The 20476-nt window shown below is 42.0% G+C and overlaps 2 protein-coding genes across 6 annotated transcripts in view; one reads left to right on the top strand and one right to left on the bottom strand.

Annotated features, from left to right (window-relative positions):
• The window catches only part of hhat (hedgehog acyltransferase), a 428216-nt gene that overhangs the window by 190165 nt on the left and 217575 nt on the right, over positions 1–20476 (top strand). The window lies entirely within an intron of this gene.
• Positions 1–20476, bottom strand: part of ccdc88ab (coiled-coil domain containing 88Ab) — a 98007-nt gene that overhangs the window by 64606 nt on the left and 12925 nt on the right. For all 5 annotated transcript variants that reach the window (XM_079511730.1, XM_079511731.1, XM_079511734.1 and 2 more), the window contains exon 3: positions 15034–15142. In XM_079511730.1, coding sequence (XP_079367856.1) covers positions 15034–15142 — 109 coding nt within the window. The remainder of the gene's footprint in view (positions 1–15033; positions 15143–20476) is intronic.

Below are 20476 nucleotides of genomic sequence, written 5' to 3'. Positions count from 1 at the left end.
GGTGCTCCTTTACGCTGATCTCCGGGGGACAATGTTTCCAATATTTCAACAAACATGCATATGATCGGGTTAACTTGAAGTTTAGTTGGCCTCTGTCTAGTCTTAAATAAGTACTGCACACTGTATCTATCATGCTGTGTCAGTACTCAGGTTCAGGTCTAATGTGCTAGGGCTGGGCGATACGACTAAAAAGCAATATTACCATTATCTCAAACATTTGTCTCGTTTACGATTAATGAACTTTTTAGCGAAAATAGATCAACAATCTCACAACGTGCCTCGCTGTGATCTCGGTTATTTTTTCTACTTTTGCATGCCACAATTCACAATTGTACAACCAAGTAATACAGGGTTAAGTGGGTAACACCCTGAGCGGCAAGGACGGAGTTCTCCGTTCAATCAATTAGTTACGCCCAGCGCTCAGGACGGAGATTCATCAAAAGGACGGAAGTTATTGATATCAAAAGCGATCGCATCGCTCCACAGGCTGGGAGCGTCTGTTGCGCAACATTCAATGTTATTTTTCTGGTGGGACGTCATCGAAAATGTTCCCCCCCATTTTAGCCGACGAAATTGAAAATCTTAAAACGTGAATAACTCTAGATCTAAATCATTCCGCCCAATTCTAAGAAAAGATTGTGTTAGACGGCCCATCACGGTCCCGTCGCTAGTCGCGTTAGAATTAATCATACCTCCCGTTGTTGTCGATCACACAGAGAGTGTTTTGGCTACACCAAGCTACTTCAGCCACATCCGGGATAGCATCCGGTCCGTCGCTAAATGTGCTCCGCTGCTATAAATCACTGGGCGCTATGATTAAATGGATTAAATAACCCCGGGCGTTCGGGGTTAACCAGACTAATTGATTTAGCCGATTATAAAAAAAATCTATTCAAATTGTTTTGGGTAATACGTAGATCTATAAAAATGAATACAAAAACAAAAACCTTGCTTCACGGTTATTCAATTTCTAATGAATTAGTTCTAAAATGTTTTCGATATATTTTGGGTGGATGCCCAGCCCTAGTGTATACGTGCTGACTGCTGACTCTGCCTGACAGTGAGAGATGTCTGACACTGAATACTGTGCTGATAGAGACAGTTCACCTCTAGCCTCTGACATCCTACCGGTGTGTGCTGCCAGCTAAAGTAGCGTGCACACTGCACACACACGCGCGCTTTTGTTGCAGCCAGCACACGGCCAGAGTGCAAAATAAGGAAGAGTGTGTGTTGTTCTCGGGCTTTTATTAATGGTTCTGTGTGTGCCGGCGGTGTTAAAGCCTCCCCCATCACATACATACGTGTCTGTCTGTGTGTGTGTGTGTCTATGTGCAACCCCCACCCAACCCCAAGTTCCGCTGACGACAGAGCTTTTAACAGGGGTCTAATTGTACTGCAACTGTGTTGGTGTGTATTTATGTGTGTGTGTGCGTGTGTGCGCGCGCGTGTGTGTGTGCGCGTGTGTCTGAACCCTGAAAAGACTGAAATCACACCCATTCTGCAGACATGGGGTTAGTAACCATGGTAACCGAAGCACAGGCTTATTCTCTGCATCCCGGGGAATCTGACATGCGAGAGTGTGTGGGCTCGTGCACAAATACACATCCATGTACATACACACATGCAGTCTCTTGAGTACGGCATTGCGGACTTCCCCCTTGCTGAGATTATGAACCTGCATTATGAACCTGCAAAGGAGCTTAGCAGAGGAGAGGAGAGGAGGGGCAGTTCCTATCAGAACTAACAATAGGAAGGACCCCTCCCCACATATCTACACTTCCATGTGTGGAAGCAGCTAGAACCTTTTCTGGATCAGGGCCAACATGAAAATCTCAAAGGTGTTCACGGCCGGGCCCACCCATCTGGCCCACCCACGGCAGCCGTGTTAAGTGGTCAGATGGCTGAGCCATGTGCATTTTCTGAGCATATTTATTAATGACCAATCAATCAATTGTGTTCCGGCCTGGACAAAGTAATTGATTTTACGGATTTAAAGAAAGAAATATCATGACTTTTTTTTATTACCATAATTATTATTAATCATTAAGATCGTAGTGTTTTGACAATTATTTGGGGGACCACGTGCAATATCCTCATGGAAATCACTGAGCTAGAAGCTTCCTCATTGTTTAGCTCTGAACAAGGCACTAGCAACCTGTACACTGCACTGCAGTCAAACACAAGCACAACTGCCAGAGGGAGCAGAAATAACCCATCTCAGACACAACACGTCATGACTCGTGATGTAACAGCTTTAAATATAAAATGTGCCTCGAGAGCATGCCAATATTGAAAGCGTTTTAAATAGTCCGCACTCACAAAAGATGTTTTGTGTTCAAATAGACTTGTTGTTGTGCCATTTGTGAGTCAGTCCCTTACTAGATTCATTAACATACTGTCAGTAGAGAACACTTAGCTCGGGACATTAATCCTATAGCAATTGTAATGGTCAAAGAGCTAACATTGTAATTGTTGTCATTGTTTAAAAGAACATTTTCTTTAAGTTAATTATGTGATTAATTGAACCACAAAGTGAATGACTGCGTTTGCGTGTAAGACACACTGTCCACAATGACCCAATACACTGTATCATCATCAAAATCACTACCTGAACCAGGTCTCTCTCAAGTATTAGACACCAGGTCTTAATGAGACTACCTGTATACATAACATGCAAAATAAATGTAAATATATTTTTAAAATAAATAGATCGCCGATATATCTGACATATGATGCAATTTGGTGGTCAAAGTCAAGGACATTGTGATCATCTGTGTGGGGAGTCTCAACTACTGTATGTACACTTCTACTGTTGGTCTTTGACATGATACAATAAAAGTAATTGAGAACAATTGAGAGAAATTGACCCCAAAAGTGTATTGAGATTGATTAATCATTAGTGCATCAACCACATGCAATAAACGAAACACGTCTACTAGTTTGACAGTCCTTTAAAACATTGCTTGTGGCATAATGGGCCTTCCACCCCTTCAAAATAAAACTGATCTTTGTTTTGGACGGACCTACAGAGAAAGGAAAATTCTAAAAGACAGAAGAGAAAATGCCTATGAATAGAAAATTAGGAATAACATAAAATGTCTTTCTGTTGACCTAATTGAGATAATCGTTGTTTTTAAACTCAGCATGTGTTTCTGTCTAGACAGTAAAGCAGCAGAAGAGGTACCAGCATTCGTCCCCTCTTGGCCAGATGATAGACAGATCACATTGCACACGAGGAGGAGGAGAAAATGAGGCATTAGCGTCGTCTTTCTTTTGTTATCTATCAACCAGAGAGCTTTTACCACCGAGCCCCAGGCTGGACATAAGAGAGAGCCAGGTGGGCTCCACTGCCCCCCAGGGCACTGGATAATGACGTTCTGCTGATAGACACGTGTACAGTACCCCCATTACTTACACACACACACACACACACACACACACACACACACACACACACACACACACACACACACACACACACACACACACACACACACACACACACACACACACACACACACACACACACACACACACACACACACACACACACACACACACACACACACACACACACACACACACACACACACGACATTTAGTTCCCATTCACTGGATATGACCCAGCCATAAGGTTTCCTCCTGTTTCAGTGTTGCATCCTGCATCCTTGCATCCTGCACCCTTAGACTCACTACATTGAGAAAGGACGAAATCATGTCACCCTCCGGGGGTCCTGGGATTGCAATACTGTACTCATGTCCCTGGGACCCATCTAAAAGACCCAGCCTCCAGGACCCATTACATTGAAAACCTACTTACATCACTGGGATATATTTTAATTAAAAATAAAACAAAAAAGGTAATTTCATCGTCTACTCAGGCTTTTGTGAACACCCCAGAGAGTTTTTTTGTTTGATTCAGTATTTAGGTTTATTTTAACCATGTTAGATTCACACTCCATTTGAACAGAGTGTGAAGTCGAAGGAATAGTATAGGAAGGGGGGCGTGACAGCTAAAATGAATATCAAATATCGAAATAGTAAATACAGAATCGAGCAACTTAAAAGATGTCCGGTGTGTTCACAAAATCCTGAGTAGACGATGAAATGACCCAAATTCTTTTTGGAAGTGAAATATCCCTTTACCATTATTACCTTTCCAAAGTGCTAAACCACTTTAAGCAGCGGTTCTTAAGTGAGTTACCTTAGCAATTTCGTCACAAGTTCTCTGGTTACAATATAGATTGATTTGGTGCCAACTGCCAGGTGGTTCAGCCAGTTAGTGCAGAGACCATATGCTCGTTATGAGTGCAAGGACCTAAATCCGGCCCCCACCTTGTCTCACATGTCTATCCTCTCTCCCTGCCCTTGATTTCCTGTCTTTCTACACTGATCTATTGGAAATAAAGCACAAAAAGCTAGTCTAATATAAGTTATTAAACCAAAACGTATTTATTTATTTATTTTTTAAACTGAAAATTGTTTCAATTGGTATCTTGCTATAGTGGCTCATAACTGCTCAAGTACATAGTACATAAACACGGTGAAAGCAGCACAGATCCAGACCAGATACCACAGCACATGCAACCTGCAGACGCATCCCAGCTGTTCTGCTTCCGCTCACACATGGGAAAAGAGAAGCTTCTAGCTTCCTCTTCATTCAACAACAACACTGGATGTAAAAATAGCTCCTCACATACACATAGATAGTTAAAAGGCAACCTACTGTACACCACAGACTGTAAATTCTACTCTTCATCTCGTAATAGGCTAGACATTGTGCATGTCAGAACACACACACACACACACACACACACACACACACACACACACACACACACACACACACACACACACACACACACACACACACACACACACACACACACACACACACACACAGTATTGTAACTAATGTACAGATTGTTTTACTTTAGTAAAAGTAGCATTTAGCACAATTACTCAAAATGTTACTCGAGTACAAATACAAAAGTACTGGCATCAAAAAAATATCTACAAGCTCACAACACATTGTGGTGATGCAAGCAACACATTGTGAGCTTAGAGATCGGTTATTTTTGAATAGCTAAAGTATAAAATTTAAGAAAAACCTAAATCTGCAAAGTAACTGGAAACTAAAGCTGTCAAATACTTGCAGTGGAGTAAAAAGTACCATACAATATAAGTAGAAATATAGAGTAGTATAGACATTAGACAAATGGAAATACTTAATTACACCGCTTATGGGTCCTCTCTCAGGACCTTGACATTGAGTGGTGTTCAAAATGTGGCCGTGTGTTGCTGCATATCCAACAATGCAACCATCTGGCACACAAATAGTGACCCAACATCCCAAAACCCAGATATTCAACCAAACACAACCCTTGTGACCTGGTCATGACGACTAGTCTTAGATTTGCGCTCATATCAAACTATAACTACAGTCATAATGAATGATACAGAACAAGAGTTGTCTAGTTGTCTCAGCTTAAGAAAAAGAAGCTCCTGTTACTGTTTAATCTGTAGAAAGTAACTTGAATGCATTTGAACGTGCAATGTGCTAGTAGGTCCACTATATTCACAATGGATGTCTTCCAACCACCTTAAGCTGAACCCGGACAAGACTGAGCTTCTCTTCTTCCCAGCTAAGTCCTGCCCTATGCGGGAGCTAACTATTTCCGTAGACAATGCCCTGGTAACGTCTGTCCCAAAAGCCAGCAACCTTGGTGTTGTCCTGGACAGTCAGATCTCGTTCAAAACACACATCACAGCTGTCACCCGATCCTGTAGGTTTACACTCTATAACATACGACGAATTAGACCGTTCCTCACCCAGGAGTCAGCCCAGCTCCTAATCCAGTCCAGTCTTGTCAAAACTTGACTATTGTAACTCCCTCCTTACTGCCACTGGCCTACCGGCATGTGCACTTAAGCCTCTCCAACTGATCCAAAATGCCGCAGCTCGCTTGGTCTTCAACCAGCCAAAATTCTCACACGTCTCCCCCCTTCTCCGCTCCCTCCATTGGCTCCCAGTCGCTGCCCGCACAGAATACAAAACTCTGATGCTGGCATTCAAAGCAACCAAAGGTATGGCTCTCCCATATCTTGCAAGTATGATCGAACCCTACAAACCCTCCCGCGCACTCAGATCAGCCAACGCGGGGAAGCTGGAAGTACCTTCACTAAAAACGCCGGGACAACGCTCCACACGTCCCAAACTCTTCTCCCTTCTGGCTCCAAAACTATGGAATGCACTTCCCATTACAATCAGAATGGCAGCCTCACTCCCAATCTTCCGCCGTAGTCTGAAAACCCACCTCTTCAGACTCCATCATGGCCCGTAGCACTTACCCTAGCCCCTTAGATAGAACTTTATGTAGACTTAGATATCATTTTATACAGACTTATACAGACTTGCATTTTATGTAGTCATAGCACTTTATAGCATATATGTATAGTATGTATAGTTTATATGTATAGTTTCATTATATAGATATTCCACTGTTACGCTCTTAGCTTACACATGTTTCATGATAACTACTTTTTATGTATGTGATGTATTGCCACGCTTTGTTTTTGCTTATTGTAAATCGCTCTGGATTAAGAGCGTCTGCTAAATGCCTAAATTGTATATTCATATTGACATTTTCAAATGGTATAACCAAATCATTCTCCTTGATGTGACCTCTTAAAACCACATACAATGAATTTAATGTTGTTGAATTATGTAATTACCGGTAAATAAACTTAGCTAAAACAAAATTTTAACACCGTTTAAATCACCCAGCTCTACCTGCCACCTTATCAGATAATAAGGACAGCTAATGGATTGTGCATGAAAATTCACAGTTGACCTGCTGTTACATGATAACAAATTGATGTGTACGTTCTGATGATTCTGATGATGAAAGAAAGATGCCAGAATGTAAGACATATGGGGAATTCCAGATGTCCAAAGGAATAAATAACACATTTGGTTACGGAGGTCTGTAAAAGAGGATTCAGAGCAATAAAAAGAACCACTGGCTTGATGAAAATGCAATAATGAGTAATAACAAGGACCCACACAGTCACACATGCAGTGTTTTCCACGATGGCGTCCAAGTCAAAAACAAAACATCCATCCATGGCTGTGTTTGACCCAACAGGACTGTGTGTGTGCGTCGGAACCAACTCTAGCCACTAACAGAGCATCTTTGTGAGGTCAGCTATGGAAGCAGCAGGCAGTGGCACTGGCAGCCACACCAGACCATAGATCTTCAAACTAATATGTATAAAAACACTAGTAACGAAGAGTCTACTAAACTACACAAATGTGGGAAGCTGAAGCAGAACATCTAAAGTTCATTAATTAAAATAAATAATTATAATTGCCATTGTATTTAGAATCCAGTGTCAAACACTATAAGGTGAGAACAAATTACAAGCAAGCAAGCAAGAAAAGCAAGCAAGAAAGAAAGCAAGAAAGAAAGAAAGGGCAGTAAAACCTATAATTGAAGCCGATTTGGGGTTTTAAAGTAAAAGGATGTTGATTGTGGCAGGGTTTAAAGCTTTGGTTCCTACATCTTCCCATCATCATCATCGTCATTTTGTTTAGTTCATAAAGAAAATGGTAGTGAGTATTGTGTCTGGGATTCATGGGAACTTAACATAGTGTGCATTTATTTTTGACTGATTAGACATAATGCTGCTATTGTGAAAATGAGAGAATGTAATTGTATGTATTTGATTATTGCTGAAATTAAGATAAAGTGCCGTTTGTGTTTGGAAGAGAGACACAGCGTTGTGTGATTTCTTGATTCACACATTGCTCCTTTTACAGGGGCACCACACCTACGGAGTGGAAAAATACCTCAAGTAATTCATGATGTCTACAGCATGATCAGTCCTGGCTCTCAGGACATAATGAACAGGACAGTACATGAAAAGCTATGGTAGAGCCCAGTGTTGCCATGTCTGCTTAACAGTTACTCCGCCAGCATTTATTAATACATTGTGATATAATTCACGCCAGCATTTTTCCCTGTTGAGCTCTTATTTTGAAAAGCCACATTTCCAGACTTCCGGTCATGATCGTATGTTAGGAGGTTGGACGATGCGTAGTCACATCCTGTGTATCAAACGGACCTAACAGAGTGCAGTGGAATGCTTCACAGCGTCAAACGTTGCATCGCATCTCATGCATATGGGTTCAAAGTGCTCATGTGGCTTCTTTGTACTTGTTTTCATAAACCTGGTTGCTTATTTCTCTCGCAAAAGATGTCAACACTGGCTGAGACCAAGTCAGCCGGCAGGCCATAATTTGCCTAAGAGCCTTGAGGGCAGCCCAGTGTGAACGGAGCCCTCTGTTCACCGTTAAACGCAGTCAAAACAACGAAAGCTCCCGGCCTTAACACCACGCCCCAAAACCAAAGCAGAGATGGTAGGAGAGAACACAGCAAACGTTTTAGCGCTGGTCATGGGCTGGAGGGCAGAGGGAAAAGTTACAGGACTTGATGATTTGAATGACAGACACAGAGAAACGTAATTTATACTTGGTTGCGTCACTGCGTGCCACGTTGTGCACCAAAAATTGGTTTGTAGATTGGCTAATTTGAAAATAATTTAGAATCTCTGTGTGGTTAAGTGGTTAACATACTCCATACCACACATTTGTCTGAGTTAAATTCACTTCATTCACTGAGTGAATAAGTGAAAGACGAAAGCTCTGAGCCTTTTTCAATAAACAAGGACAAAGGAATTCACTTGGACAGCTTTGAAAGAGGTTGGACGAAACATAAGAGGAAATGAAACTGTACTGCTGTGCTGGATGTGGGCTGAGTTACACCACTGAACGCAGGCCACACCAAGGTCACTCAATTAAAAAGGAGGCCAAGAAATGGCTCTTGTCCCTGGATGTCAGTCCAAATAGACATATTTGGACTGACCACCAGGGACAAGAAGACTTCTGTGAGGATTCTGCTATGCAGAATCGGGAGACCAGAAAACCTCAATCTAAGCCGACGCTGAAGGGGAAATTTGATTACTGAAAAACATGCAGCAGTTTCAGCTACAGAGGACGTGATTTTGTTTGTTAATACAAGCGTAAATCTCCATAAACGCAACCACATTCAAGACAATTCTGTTCTTTCAGTTAAGTATTTTTACATGGTCAAAAGGATGCCAAACATTCCTTCTCTGCTCCTTCTGTGTCTTAACTACGATAATGTTGAAAATGTCGATTGACAAAACACATGTACTTACAGTAGTGTGCACCTGCATACACACGCAAGCGCGCACACACACACACACCCACACACAGCTGTTCTCTTTTTATCATTACAGCACGCTGTGACATCAAAGTAGTGCAGTAAGTCAGTCTAGACGTCCAACACAATCTACTGTACAGGCACACACACACACACACACGTTCTCTTTTTATCGTTACAGCACGCTGTGACATCAAAGTAGTGCAGTAAGTCAGTCTAGACGTCCAACACAATCTACTGTACAGGCGTGCACATGCACGCACGCACGCACGCACGCACGCACACACACACATACATACTTATGGAAATATCTTGGCCAGGGCCACTTTTAACAACCTCTGCACAAAGTCATTCTGCATGTGTGTCGCATGTGTGCACACGCGTATATCTAATGTGCGGCTGAGCATAGACTTGGTAACGCCCCACCTGCCTCTGATTGGCCTACCGACACTGCCCGTCTCGACTGTCCTCTGAGATGCGAGGTTACTCCGTGGTGGGGAAATAATACAAGAGAATGACAGCTTGGCACGCGCGACAGAATGCAGCCTTGTAACTAACTTGTACGTTTTATTTTTGTAGAAGAGCCAAACTAATATTGTTTATGCCGTTTGCTTTGATTGAATAATTGATTGAACACACGTGTACGATGTACTATGATTTGATTTGGGTGTACTTAAAAAAGTGTTAGTGTTGATTATCGTGTATTAATCTAATTATAGTAAACTAATATTATACTAAAAAGGATAAAGGTGAATGGAAGAGAGACCTTTTTACAGTACAATAATGTTTCACGTTTACAGATACAAAAAAATTACACAATAATCAACAATTTATTTATTTATTTAGAACACACCCAAATCAAATCATATTACGGCGTACATGTTCAAGGCAGGCAGTTCTCTTGTATCATACCGATACCGTATATTATTTTCCACCACCTCGCAGCAGAGATCAGACTATCCAGCATAGCTATATCCACCTCAGTGGACAGTCAAGACGGGCAGTGTCGGTAGGCCAATCAGAGGCAGGCGGGGCGTTACCGCATGTCTATGCTCAGCCGCACATTAGATATACGTGATTTACGCACGTGCACGTGGATGCAGGAAGTGGGGGTTGGGGTTGGGTAGAACAAGATTGAAGAGGAGCAAATAGGGGGAAGGAAGGACGGGAAGTCCCATGCGTCCCATGCTGCCTGCCTGCCTGCCTGCCTGCCTGCCTGCCTGTCTGCCTATTGATGGCTGTAGGAGGTTAATCAGTAAATGTATTCTCAACAACAGTACAAGATTCACTGACTCAGCTAGATCATTAACTCAATAACGTCACTTCCTCACTCATCTTCCAGTAGAAGATCGTACCGTTAGTAGCAGCTCGCATGTAGAAAGAAGGCAAAGGAAAGAGGGCACTACGTTTTTTTAGAAGAACATTGCAATGCTGTAGCCGCAGTTGATCTTCACGAGAGACAAGGTGGAACGATAACTAACTTTAAAAACACATTGACAGTAGGAGCCAAATACACAAAAATAAAAGCCAAATATAATAGTAGTTGGATATAGTGGTATTTATGTGGTATAAGTCAATAGACTGACTGTACTAGTTGTTTCTAATCATCAATTATCTTCCTATAAAACGAGTCCTGGTATTGAGGGAACTTCCAGACCCACAGGAACGAGCCCATGGGGCCGGCCCGGTTCCGGCGAGCCGCCCCGCGTCCGAAACGGTCGAGAAATGACAGTTACCGTGTGGGGGTCCCCAGGGGGTCCCTGTACTGTACTGTACTGTCCAAAATCATCATATATACAGTTAATGTGTGTGTGTGTGTGTGTGTGTGTGTGTGTGTGTGTGTGTGTGTGTGTGTGTGTGTGTGTGTGTGTGTGTGTGTGTGTGTATTAGGCTGCACAACAGTGACACTTGGTGATGAAAACCAACCAAACGCTATTTTCGTGCTCGGACACAGCCAGCCAGGGACACAGCCAGAGACACACAACGCTCCGTATAGGAGTGGTTGCACCACTCAATAATAAAATAAACAATGGAAAAAGGTGAGAGACCAGCAGAGGATTCAAACCAAGTTGTGTCAATGTATCCCTAAGGACTGACTCTTGAAGACAGTAGAACACTAGATCCGTAGAGTCATGTGTGAGTGCTAGGCAGCACGTCTGCCCTGTTCTCGCATTCTGTGCAGCGGCTCATCAAACCATAATGTAAAAACGGAAATGATTATGTTTTCTGTGTGCCAACAGGGCTAATGATACACAGCGGGTAAAAGGCTAATAGGACACAATCATGTCATAGATTATATGGTGTATTACCTACACACAATGCAGTTGCAAGCAGCGACACAGACCCAGGAAAAGGTGAAATGTTTGCTACACAGTGAAATTCTCTGTATTAAAAAAAAGATACAGTCCTTGCATACCCATCTCTGCCAGTCATGTTTGTGCCACGGTGACGTGTGTGTGTCTTAACTTCCTACGTCCCAAACAATTTCTGTCCTTTCCTTAACTGAGTCGAGGGTCTTCTCCCTTGGCTTCTAAACAGATTTATGCCCCATCTGAAGACTGAGCTGTTTATTGGGGCAATTACTGTGGCTGATAATCAGCTAAAAACATCGTTACCAATAGTTCAGTGATTGTCAGGGAAGGAAGAGTTGGAGAGGACAGAGAGCTCATAAGGGGGGGGGGGGGAGAGACAATGAAAGCCATTTTAATCATCAACTCAGAAAATTGACCTCTGTTCATGTCTACTCGTGCATGGTACATTGAAGTAATCTTCTAAGATCCACACTATGAAAAAGCCTCCCATTTTTGTCGGAAATGCTCGCTATTGTCTAAATCCAATCCCCAGTAGGGCTAACCCATCTCTCATTACCAGCTTACTGAGTGGGCTTCAGAAACTGGTTAAGACCCTCAGGGTGCCAGAAGAATACTTCAGAATCACAATCAGCTTTATTATCGCTTAAGTTTTATAGGTGGCTGGACACAATAAGTGTGACTGTGAGGTCAACAAAGACAGGCAAGGGTCATCCTGCGAAGATTAATCAAACATCGATTGGGAAGCTATAGCTTCACTGTGGCACTTCTATACCCAAAAAAACAGCTACGAGTTATGGATGGGGCGTCTACCTCCATGTCCCTGTGAGGGATCCCTCTCTTGCTCTCCTCATAGAATTCTAATAAAAGAACAATTTAAATGGACAGAGCATTCCACAATCCACACACATATTGTTTATTATAATCATGCCAATCACTACATTTGGCATATCAATAGCATATTGGTTTGCGATTGCTATAGCGATTTTAAAATAACGCGTTTTTAAAAGAGCAGTGGCTCTGGCTAAATGCCAGCTAATGTTCTTAAGCCTAATCGCCATCTCGTCATCCACAAATGCTGCAGGTCAGTACTTAACCTCCTCATTGACTCTGTGATACGTAGTTTTGAGCAGGCCTGCTGGAGCTTTTGAAGGCTTATTATGTTAAGGATAATACAATAGGCCGATTGTTTAAACATGATGACCAGGGGGTGATTAACGGCTGTCTAGAGCCAACATCTGAGATCTGATTAGGCAGCTAACTGATGGACATGCTGTTGAACTTACTGCCACGTGTGTGTGTGTGTGTGTGTGTGTGTGTGTGTGTGTGTGTGTGTGTGTGTGTGTGTGTGTGTGTGTGTGTGTGTGTGTGTGTGTGTGTGAAAGAATTATATACATTCCAAGGATAATTAAGTAGTAGATAGGAGTCGAGTTAGATTCCAATTAAAATCACTTTATAAATGTATAATAAATGTGTACACACAGTGACAGAGCCAATACAATGTTCCATTCTATGATCCTCTGAATGACTGCTTTTACCATCCAAGCATTCAGAAATAGCTCCTGTTAGGAGATGGACGAACATCCTCTGAGGAGAGGAGTAGCCAGAGGGAAGAGTCACCAGTCCTCAGTCTGTAGCGTGGGAAAGCTCTCTATCTGTCCGTCTGTCTGAAAATGTAGTGAGACACTAACATTCCTAAAGTCCTTCTACATCATACTGGGTCATTTTCACTTCCTGCTCATCAGTCCTACAGTTAAATATAATCTTGTTTCTATCCATTTGTTTATGCATTTCCCTGTTTTTTTTTCTTTTTGCCTATAATGACATGGTTAAGTCAGTCTTAACCACTTTTAGAGACATTTAACCAATAAAAAGAATTGCTTTTGTAACTAAATAATTCATACATAGGATACATTCCCTTCATTCCATGACAAATATTGGTTTTGGACATGCAAGTTTTCCGCCCTACAGCAATGATATATCTTTGTCATCCTTACAATACAATATCGGTGTACCCATAACAATCATGATGGTTTCTTCTCTTCAACATTTGAGAATAAAATCACTAAAGTTGGTGAAATGATAACAGAACAATACTCTTCTGTACATGGAGAGTTCTCCTCTCCATGTGCAAATGGGTGCAAATTCTGCTATGCAGCTTGGTCTTGCTTCAAGTGGAAGAGTGTTTCTTGTCATCAGAAAACCCCAAGCCCCCTCCATCATGTTATGCTTCTTCCTTCCCTCCATATTATCTAACACCCATCTCTAGAACCCACATCCCCTTCACTCTCTCCGTCTTTCTGCAGCCCCTTAAGATAAAAGCATCAAATGACAAAGATTAAGTGTGGCGACTGGCGAGGGTGAAATCGTTCACATGACAGTGAATCAATCACAGATAAGACATGGCCAATCCAACACGGCGTGCAACTGTAATTTTCACGTCTTTCTGACCACACTTTCAAGTCCAAATTTGCACAGGCTTTATGCATTATCTTTTTCTTTGTAGGTTGCTCTTAGTTCACAGCCATAAATCAAGCAACAACGTATGATCCGATGACCTGGTAAAATAAACTGACACTGACAGGCAGGCAGGCATGGTTTACCAGAATCTAAACCAAATCTAAACAGAGCTTATTTTTTTTTCAAAACACAATTGTGTGGAATGGTTATAGTGAAAACTACACCAAAAATAACTTTTGTTTAATTTAGAAAGTTGCACAGTATTACTTTAAGTCTAAATCCATCCCCAGACATTAATAACACAAAGCGTGAGAAGAAGAACCACATCTGTGTGTGTGTGTGTGTGTGTGTGTGTGTGTGTGTGTGTGTGGCTGCGTGCGTGTCGTCTATGTTTACGGAGGCCTGGCCGACATCTGGATGGAGGTTAGGATGCCACATCACACACTGACACACACTTACTAGCACTGACAAAAATGTTTATATTGCCATGCCTTGTGTGTGCGTGTGTGTGTGTGTGTGTGTGTGTGTGTGTGTGTGTGCGCACGTGTGCAGGTCTGTGTCTCGAGTTGATCTGATTTGTGTTGGGAGAGTGATTGCATTTTCCATTGCAACTCCACCAACCTAAGAGTCACTGATGCAGCACGGTTGACTGCAGCCCAAGAGACCAACCCTGGCATTTAGCAGCGTAGGTCTGTTATTAAAATAACAGTGAACTTGACCGTATACATTATGACCAGGAATACCTCATTATTGGTTTTGGTTAGGATGGGGAGGTGACCTCCTTGGAATATTGGGTTGAGTATAGTGTATTGTTTACACTGGAGCTCCATGTTTGTAACTTCCTTGGAGAGCTACAGTAGACTTTCAAAACTAAAAAAAAAAATCACAAAATCATAATGTTCACCATAGCCATAACTCTATACCCCTCTGGTTGATTAAATAAATCTAAACCTTCAACGTGAACTCACTGCAGGACTAATGTCTCATCTTAACATTATGACATGTGGTTAGGTTACCTGGTAGTAGCTTTTAATCTGTCTGATGAGAATAGTGAGGTTCTGGATGCGCAGTGTGGGATCATTGTTTACTTTCTTGTTGGTCCTCTGAACGCTGGCTTTTGGATTTCTGAAAAAATGAAGACAGAATATTATTAACAAACATGTTAGAAATGTAGAACATTTATGGAAAAGTTAATTGGTTTACCGTAATTGTTTTTTTTGTGGGAAACAATACAGCATAGAGAAAATGGATATGAACAATTCTGAATTCATGCTGTATTTCTAGATTACATACTGTACATCTGTCATTTAGGCTAGCTTGCCCTGTATGAGAGGGTGTCAGTTTAGCCGTCAGCATTAGCAGCAGGGTCACAATGGGCTCTTTTTTAAATAGAGTCAGTGCTATTTATACAGTTAGAGTCACCGCAGGGTTTCTGGGAGGGATGGAGTTCATGGTACAAGGTACTGCCACTGTGGAGTCTCTGGTTGGATTGGCCACAAAACCCAGGCTGCATGTGCACCTGCATAAAAGGCATTAAAACGCTATGCACGCCCCCTTAAAATGGCATGTTCATTGTCCACACATCCCAGGTCGGATTGTGCATAAATTGTGCATATGGCATAGTAGTATGATGCGGGGGAAGTCTTCATCAGGTCAATGCCCAGGTCATGATGAAAGCCACGCCACCCTAAAATGCCATGTCATACCCACAGCAGCTCATTGGAGAAACATGTATCTTATGGAGGCCTACCATACTAGAGGCCACTCAAAGTGACTACCGGCCAATTATCACAGCACGTCTTTTCTGGGAAGTGATGTCACTCAGGAGTATTAAAGTGATGTTACTGAGGAGGAAGTGATGATTCTGACAAGTCCTGGAAAAGACGCGCTGTGATTGGCCAGTAGTCACTTTGAGTGGCAGCGTGCCGTGCCTCCACCCTATTGAGCTCCAATGTGGAGGCCTCCATAAGATACACATGCCCCAAAGCTGGAGGAGGCGTCTACCTTTCTAAGTCTATGGCAAAACCGACCAAACATGGCATTCCACACCCATGCCAAAATGGACAAAACGCAGCAGCCTATTCCCGACCCCAACAGTATACTGTACGCCATACATTTTCTGCACAAAAATAATGATTTACGCATGCAACCTCAACCTCCATGCTCCAGTCATGTTGCTCACTCCTGGACAGATCTAGGTTGGATGTTCCAGCACTGGAAATAGTAACAGTGAGTACAGTCAGTCTCCAGATGGCAACACCACCACCATTCAGAGTAAATAAAGTCATAATATGATTTGGTAAGTCTGTAAGTTAGTAAGTCTGCATGTAAAAAACAAGAATAAGACTCAGTCATAACTGCAAGGCACAAAAACCTTGAAAAACAAGGCGAAAGCACGCGGGTGGCCCCGGTAAAAAAACGTTGATAGTATGGGTTTTTATGCCGCTCAGACTATGGGTTTTATGGGTAAGTCTCCTATTGTCTTAGAGGCAGCCAATTATGAAAAAGTGTCCACTACGGTCGTCAGTAGTGGTGCGTGTAAATGTAGTCCAGGCGCATTTCAAGCACCTGGCAAAAAAACATGCTGTATTTTCTTAAATAGACACGGTGGCATCTGTACTGTCATTCATACACGTACTGTACATATTTAATTAGCCAAATGATCAATAAGTATTATTCACTACTTAACCATTCCTTAATATCTACACAAACATATTGTTTTATGCCTATTTAACATGGGCAATGCCAGATCCATTGCTAGTGCATGTAGATTTATATTTCTAAATATTAGTCCCAATACTTGATTCTGATTGGCTGGTTTTCATTGGAAATCTCACGATAATCCACACCTGATAATCCACACTTCCTGTCTCTACACAAAAAAGGTGGTGCCCTCAGAGGCTAAAACAAAGAAAAAAAATAATGTTTTGTTTTTACCAAATGGGTTCCCATAATGATTATCTCATAACCAGAAAGCTTGATGTTTCTCAGAGAAGGCATACAGGAAGTACAAAAAGATTGCAACATTCCTCCTAGCAACATTCAGGGAAGTGATGTTATTGTACAGAAGTAAATTCCAAATATTATTTGGAACCAGCTTGAATAAAATGGAACTGAACTGTGTGCTTCAATCACTTAACCAATATACTAGGTTTACCAGAATCTCTCAGGGCTCTATTTTAGAGTCTTTTCTGTTTTCACTCTTCATTAAATATCTTTGCTGAACGCTGCAACCTGTTGTGAGCTTGTAGATCAGGTATTTTCTGCCAAGGTTTTCCCCAGAATACGTGATGGCCTGCTGCGATTTAAACGGTTAATAGATAGCTTGATTTGGTGGTGCATGTGTGCTCAAAGCGCTTTACAATGGTTCATTCATTTATACATTGCAGTACAGGTCTGATTGAACAGCCCGCTGGAAAGAACCTGGATGAATATGATCTATTTGTAACGGTTTGTCAGATTCAGAGAGATAAAACTGTGTCCTACTAGAACATTGTATAACTGTATCGCCCTAGGTGTCTCTAGGGAGTGTGGCGTGACTACTGATGCTGTTGCGGCACTTGCGGGTGTCAACATGTTTTACTGAGCCTGTAGTGAGACATTCCAAAATGCACACATCACAATCTCTCCACTCTTCTATCCAAAGCAATCCAGACAGACATTTACTGCATGTAAGTGTGTATCCATGCAAACCTTTCTTATTCTTGCTGTATTGATATTCCAATGATAAAATATCTTTGCCTAATTTTGTGACCAACTGCGATTCTTCCTCTTCCTGCTTCTATTTCCATCTGGTTCCGTTTTCGGTGACTCCTGCCAACTGCATGCCACGGCATGCAGTTGACCTCCTCTTTGGCCTTCCTCTTCAGCATCCTTCTCCCAATGTGGTCCGTCCCCTCATCGTTCCTTTTCACACGTCCAAACCATCTCAACTTTGCCTCGTTTTATCCCCAAACCTTCTAATCTGGGCTGATCCTCTAATGTAGTCATTTCTGATCCTGTCCTCCCTTGTCACTCCTAATAATTGACTGTTATTAACCAGTGCAAGGGGACATTGATGGGGGTATGTTGGGAAAAGTGAACCACTTACACTTGTTTCATACAACACTGTTGCTCTGCAAACATAGCCAATCGATCAACAAGCTCACAACGATTCACCGTTAACATACTGTACGATGGAGTAGCCTATAAATTAAGCATAGAGACCAAACATTAAAATTATACGAACACCAGGGCTAATGTAGTTAAAGGTTGTTGTTGAGCGTCTTCAGAGAGTAAGTGCAATAGTAGTCATTCAAACTAACCAATAAGGCTGCAATGGTCTGTGATCATCTCCTTACTGAACAGTCCTATTATCTGGAAACGAGCACAGTAGCCTATTCAGTACCACTGTGACTGTCTAGTGTCTAAGGCAGTGGTTCCCAAACGTTTTAGCCTGTGACCCAAAACAGAGATAAGATATTCGCCTGGGAACCCAAACTAGTGAAAATAGCTGATCTACAAGCTCACAACACGTCGCTTCGTGCCGCGTTGTGTTTGTGTTTTGAAATAATCATAACTAAAAACAAAATGTAGGAAACAAAAAATAAGGGGACCCATAACAATGTGTCTGCGACCCACAAATGGGTCCCAACACAGTGTTTGGGAAACAGTGGTCTAGGCTGGGAATGGATGCTACAGTCTGAATTAATTTTCACTTAGTAGGACCATCTGAAAAAGAACACACATGCTGCGTGTTTGGTCGTGTAAACTAATTTAAACTTTTGATTAGATTTATTTGTATTTTTATTTGTTTATCTTGTCCATCCTTGTTTTATATTATGTTTGTGCTCATACATAATGTCCATGCATACGTATTCTGTTGTTGTTGATGTTGTTTTTGCTTGTGTTTGTTTATTTGTAAAAAATCCAAATAAAGTACTGATCATGAAAAAGAAGAAAAAAAAGAATGTCTGAAGTTACTAGTATATTTCTACACAGTCACTTTCCCATTTTTAAGTTTTTTGTCAAATCACTTGGTATTTTTTGGTCACCCTGTTGGGGGGAAATCCTGGTTTATTATATATTTCTTACAAGACACATCCAATGAGTCCGACCTATATATCATGGTCATTTAACTCATGGGGGGAGGGAATCTTATACTGTATGTGGATGTGTGTGTGTGCAAGCATGCATGCGGTGTGTAGGGTAGGTGCAGCCATGCGTGTGCGCCTATAGCATGTCTGCATCTGTGCTCTAGTATAGCACTATGGTATGTTTGACAACACCTTTAGGTTTCTATTAGGACCAGATAATCCTGCAGCTATCTACATGAAATCCATTGGAACTAGATGCATTGCCTAGCAACAGTCTTAATAAAACAATAAAGCTAATAATTGGTTTATTTTTTTTACGATTCATGCTGTTGAGAATGAATGGCCATTTCAAACGTTTTATGGGAATCAGCTGTACTGTGGGTGTGTCAAATAATAGGTCCTGTGATCAGCAACCAACCACCCAATACACAAGAATCCATCTGCAAAAATAGCACCCTCATTGCCTTTGAATTTCAAGTCAACGCTGGTCTGACTCTGAATGAGCGCACACACGCACACACACACACCCCCACCACACACACAGGGTCTGATTTAACCCCTCAATTAAAAAGCAAAAAGGGGGCTGTAATCCTGACAGATGAGGGCTAAGCGTGAAAGAATGAGACTGAGAGAGATGAGTTAGCCATTCACACAGCCACATTGCTATGCAGCAAGGGAGCCAATAACATGGCTGCCGGCCTGCCGCACAAGAAAACAGCCATAAGAACACCACAATCTTCCTTCATCTCCCATTGGCTTTGTCTCGCTCATTTTCTCTAACATAAACACACACACACAGAGCACACGACACAGCCCCACGTGCAGGTCTGAAGGCATGTGAATAAGGGGCTCTTTTGTGCTAGTTAGTTTCACAAACGTTCCAGAAAATGCTCTCCTGTATTTACCATGACGACAAATTAACATTTCGAAATCGTGAGCAATCTGAGCATAACTTAACCAAGTGAAAAGACTGGAGATCCACCAGGGCTCTATACTAGGACCGCTCCTTTTTTTTCTTCAACACCAAATTGCTTCAGCAAAAACTGCAGCTCTACAAGGTCACAACACGTCGCAACGTGGCAAATATTCTGCCCCAGGAAAAGGATGCTGGGTTATAAGCATTTAAGAATTGCTGTTGTACATTGCTTGCTGTACAAGTACAGCAAGCAATGTAATGATGATATAAATTATATGATAATACTATCACTATATAGACAGTCAGCTTTTAAACCAGAGAGCCAGACACACAGACAATTAGTCAGCAAGGCAGTCAGTCAGACAGTGCTGTCATCCATAGTCAATGCAAGCTACTACAGAGGCCTGCGGCTAAAAGGGGCGTTTCTCTTGTCCTCTATTGGCTGGACTGTGTAAAAGAGTCGCACTA

This window comes from Electrona antarctica (assembly GCF_951216825.1).
Source record: "Electrona antarctica genome assembly, chromosome: 10".
Taxonomy (NCBI): domain Eukaryota; kingdom Metazoa; phylum Chordata; class Actinopteri; order Myctophiformes; family Myctophidae; genus Electrona; species Electrona antarctica.
The sequence above is the reverse complement of the archived record's forward strand: the minus strand, read 5'-3'. Positions and strand labels throughout refer to the sequence as shown.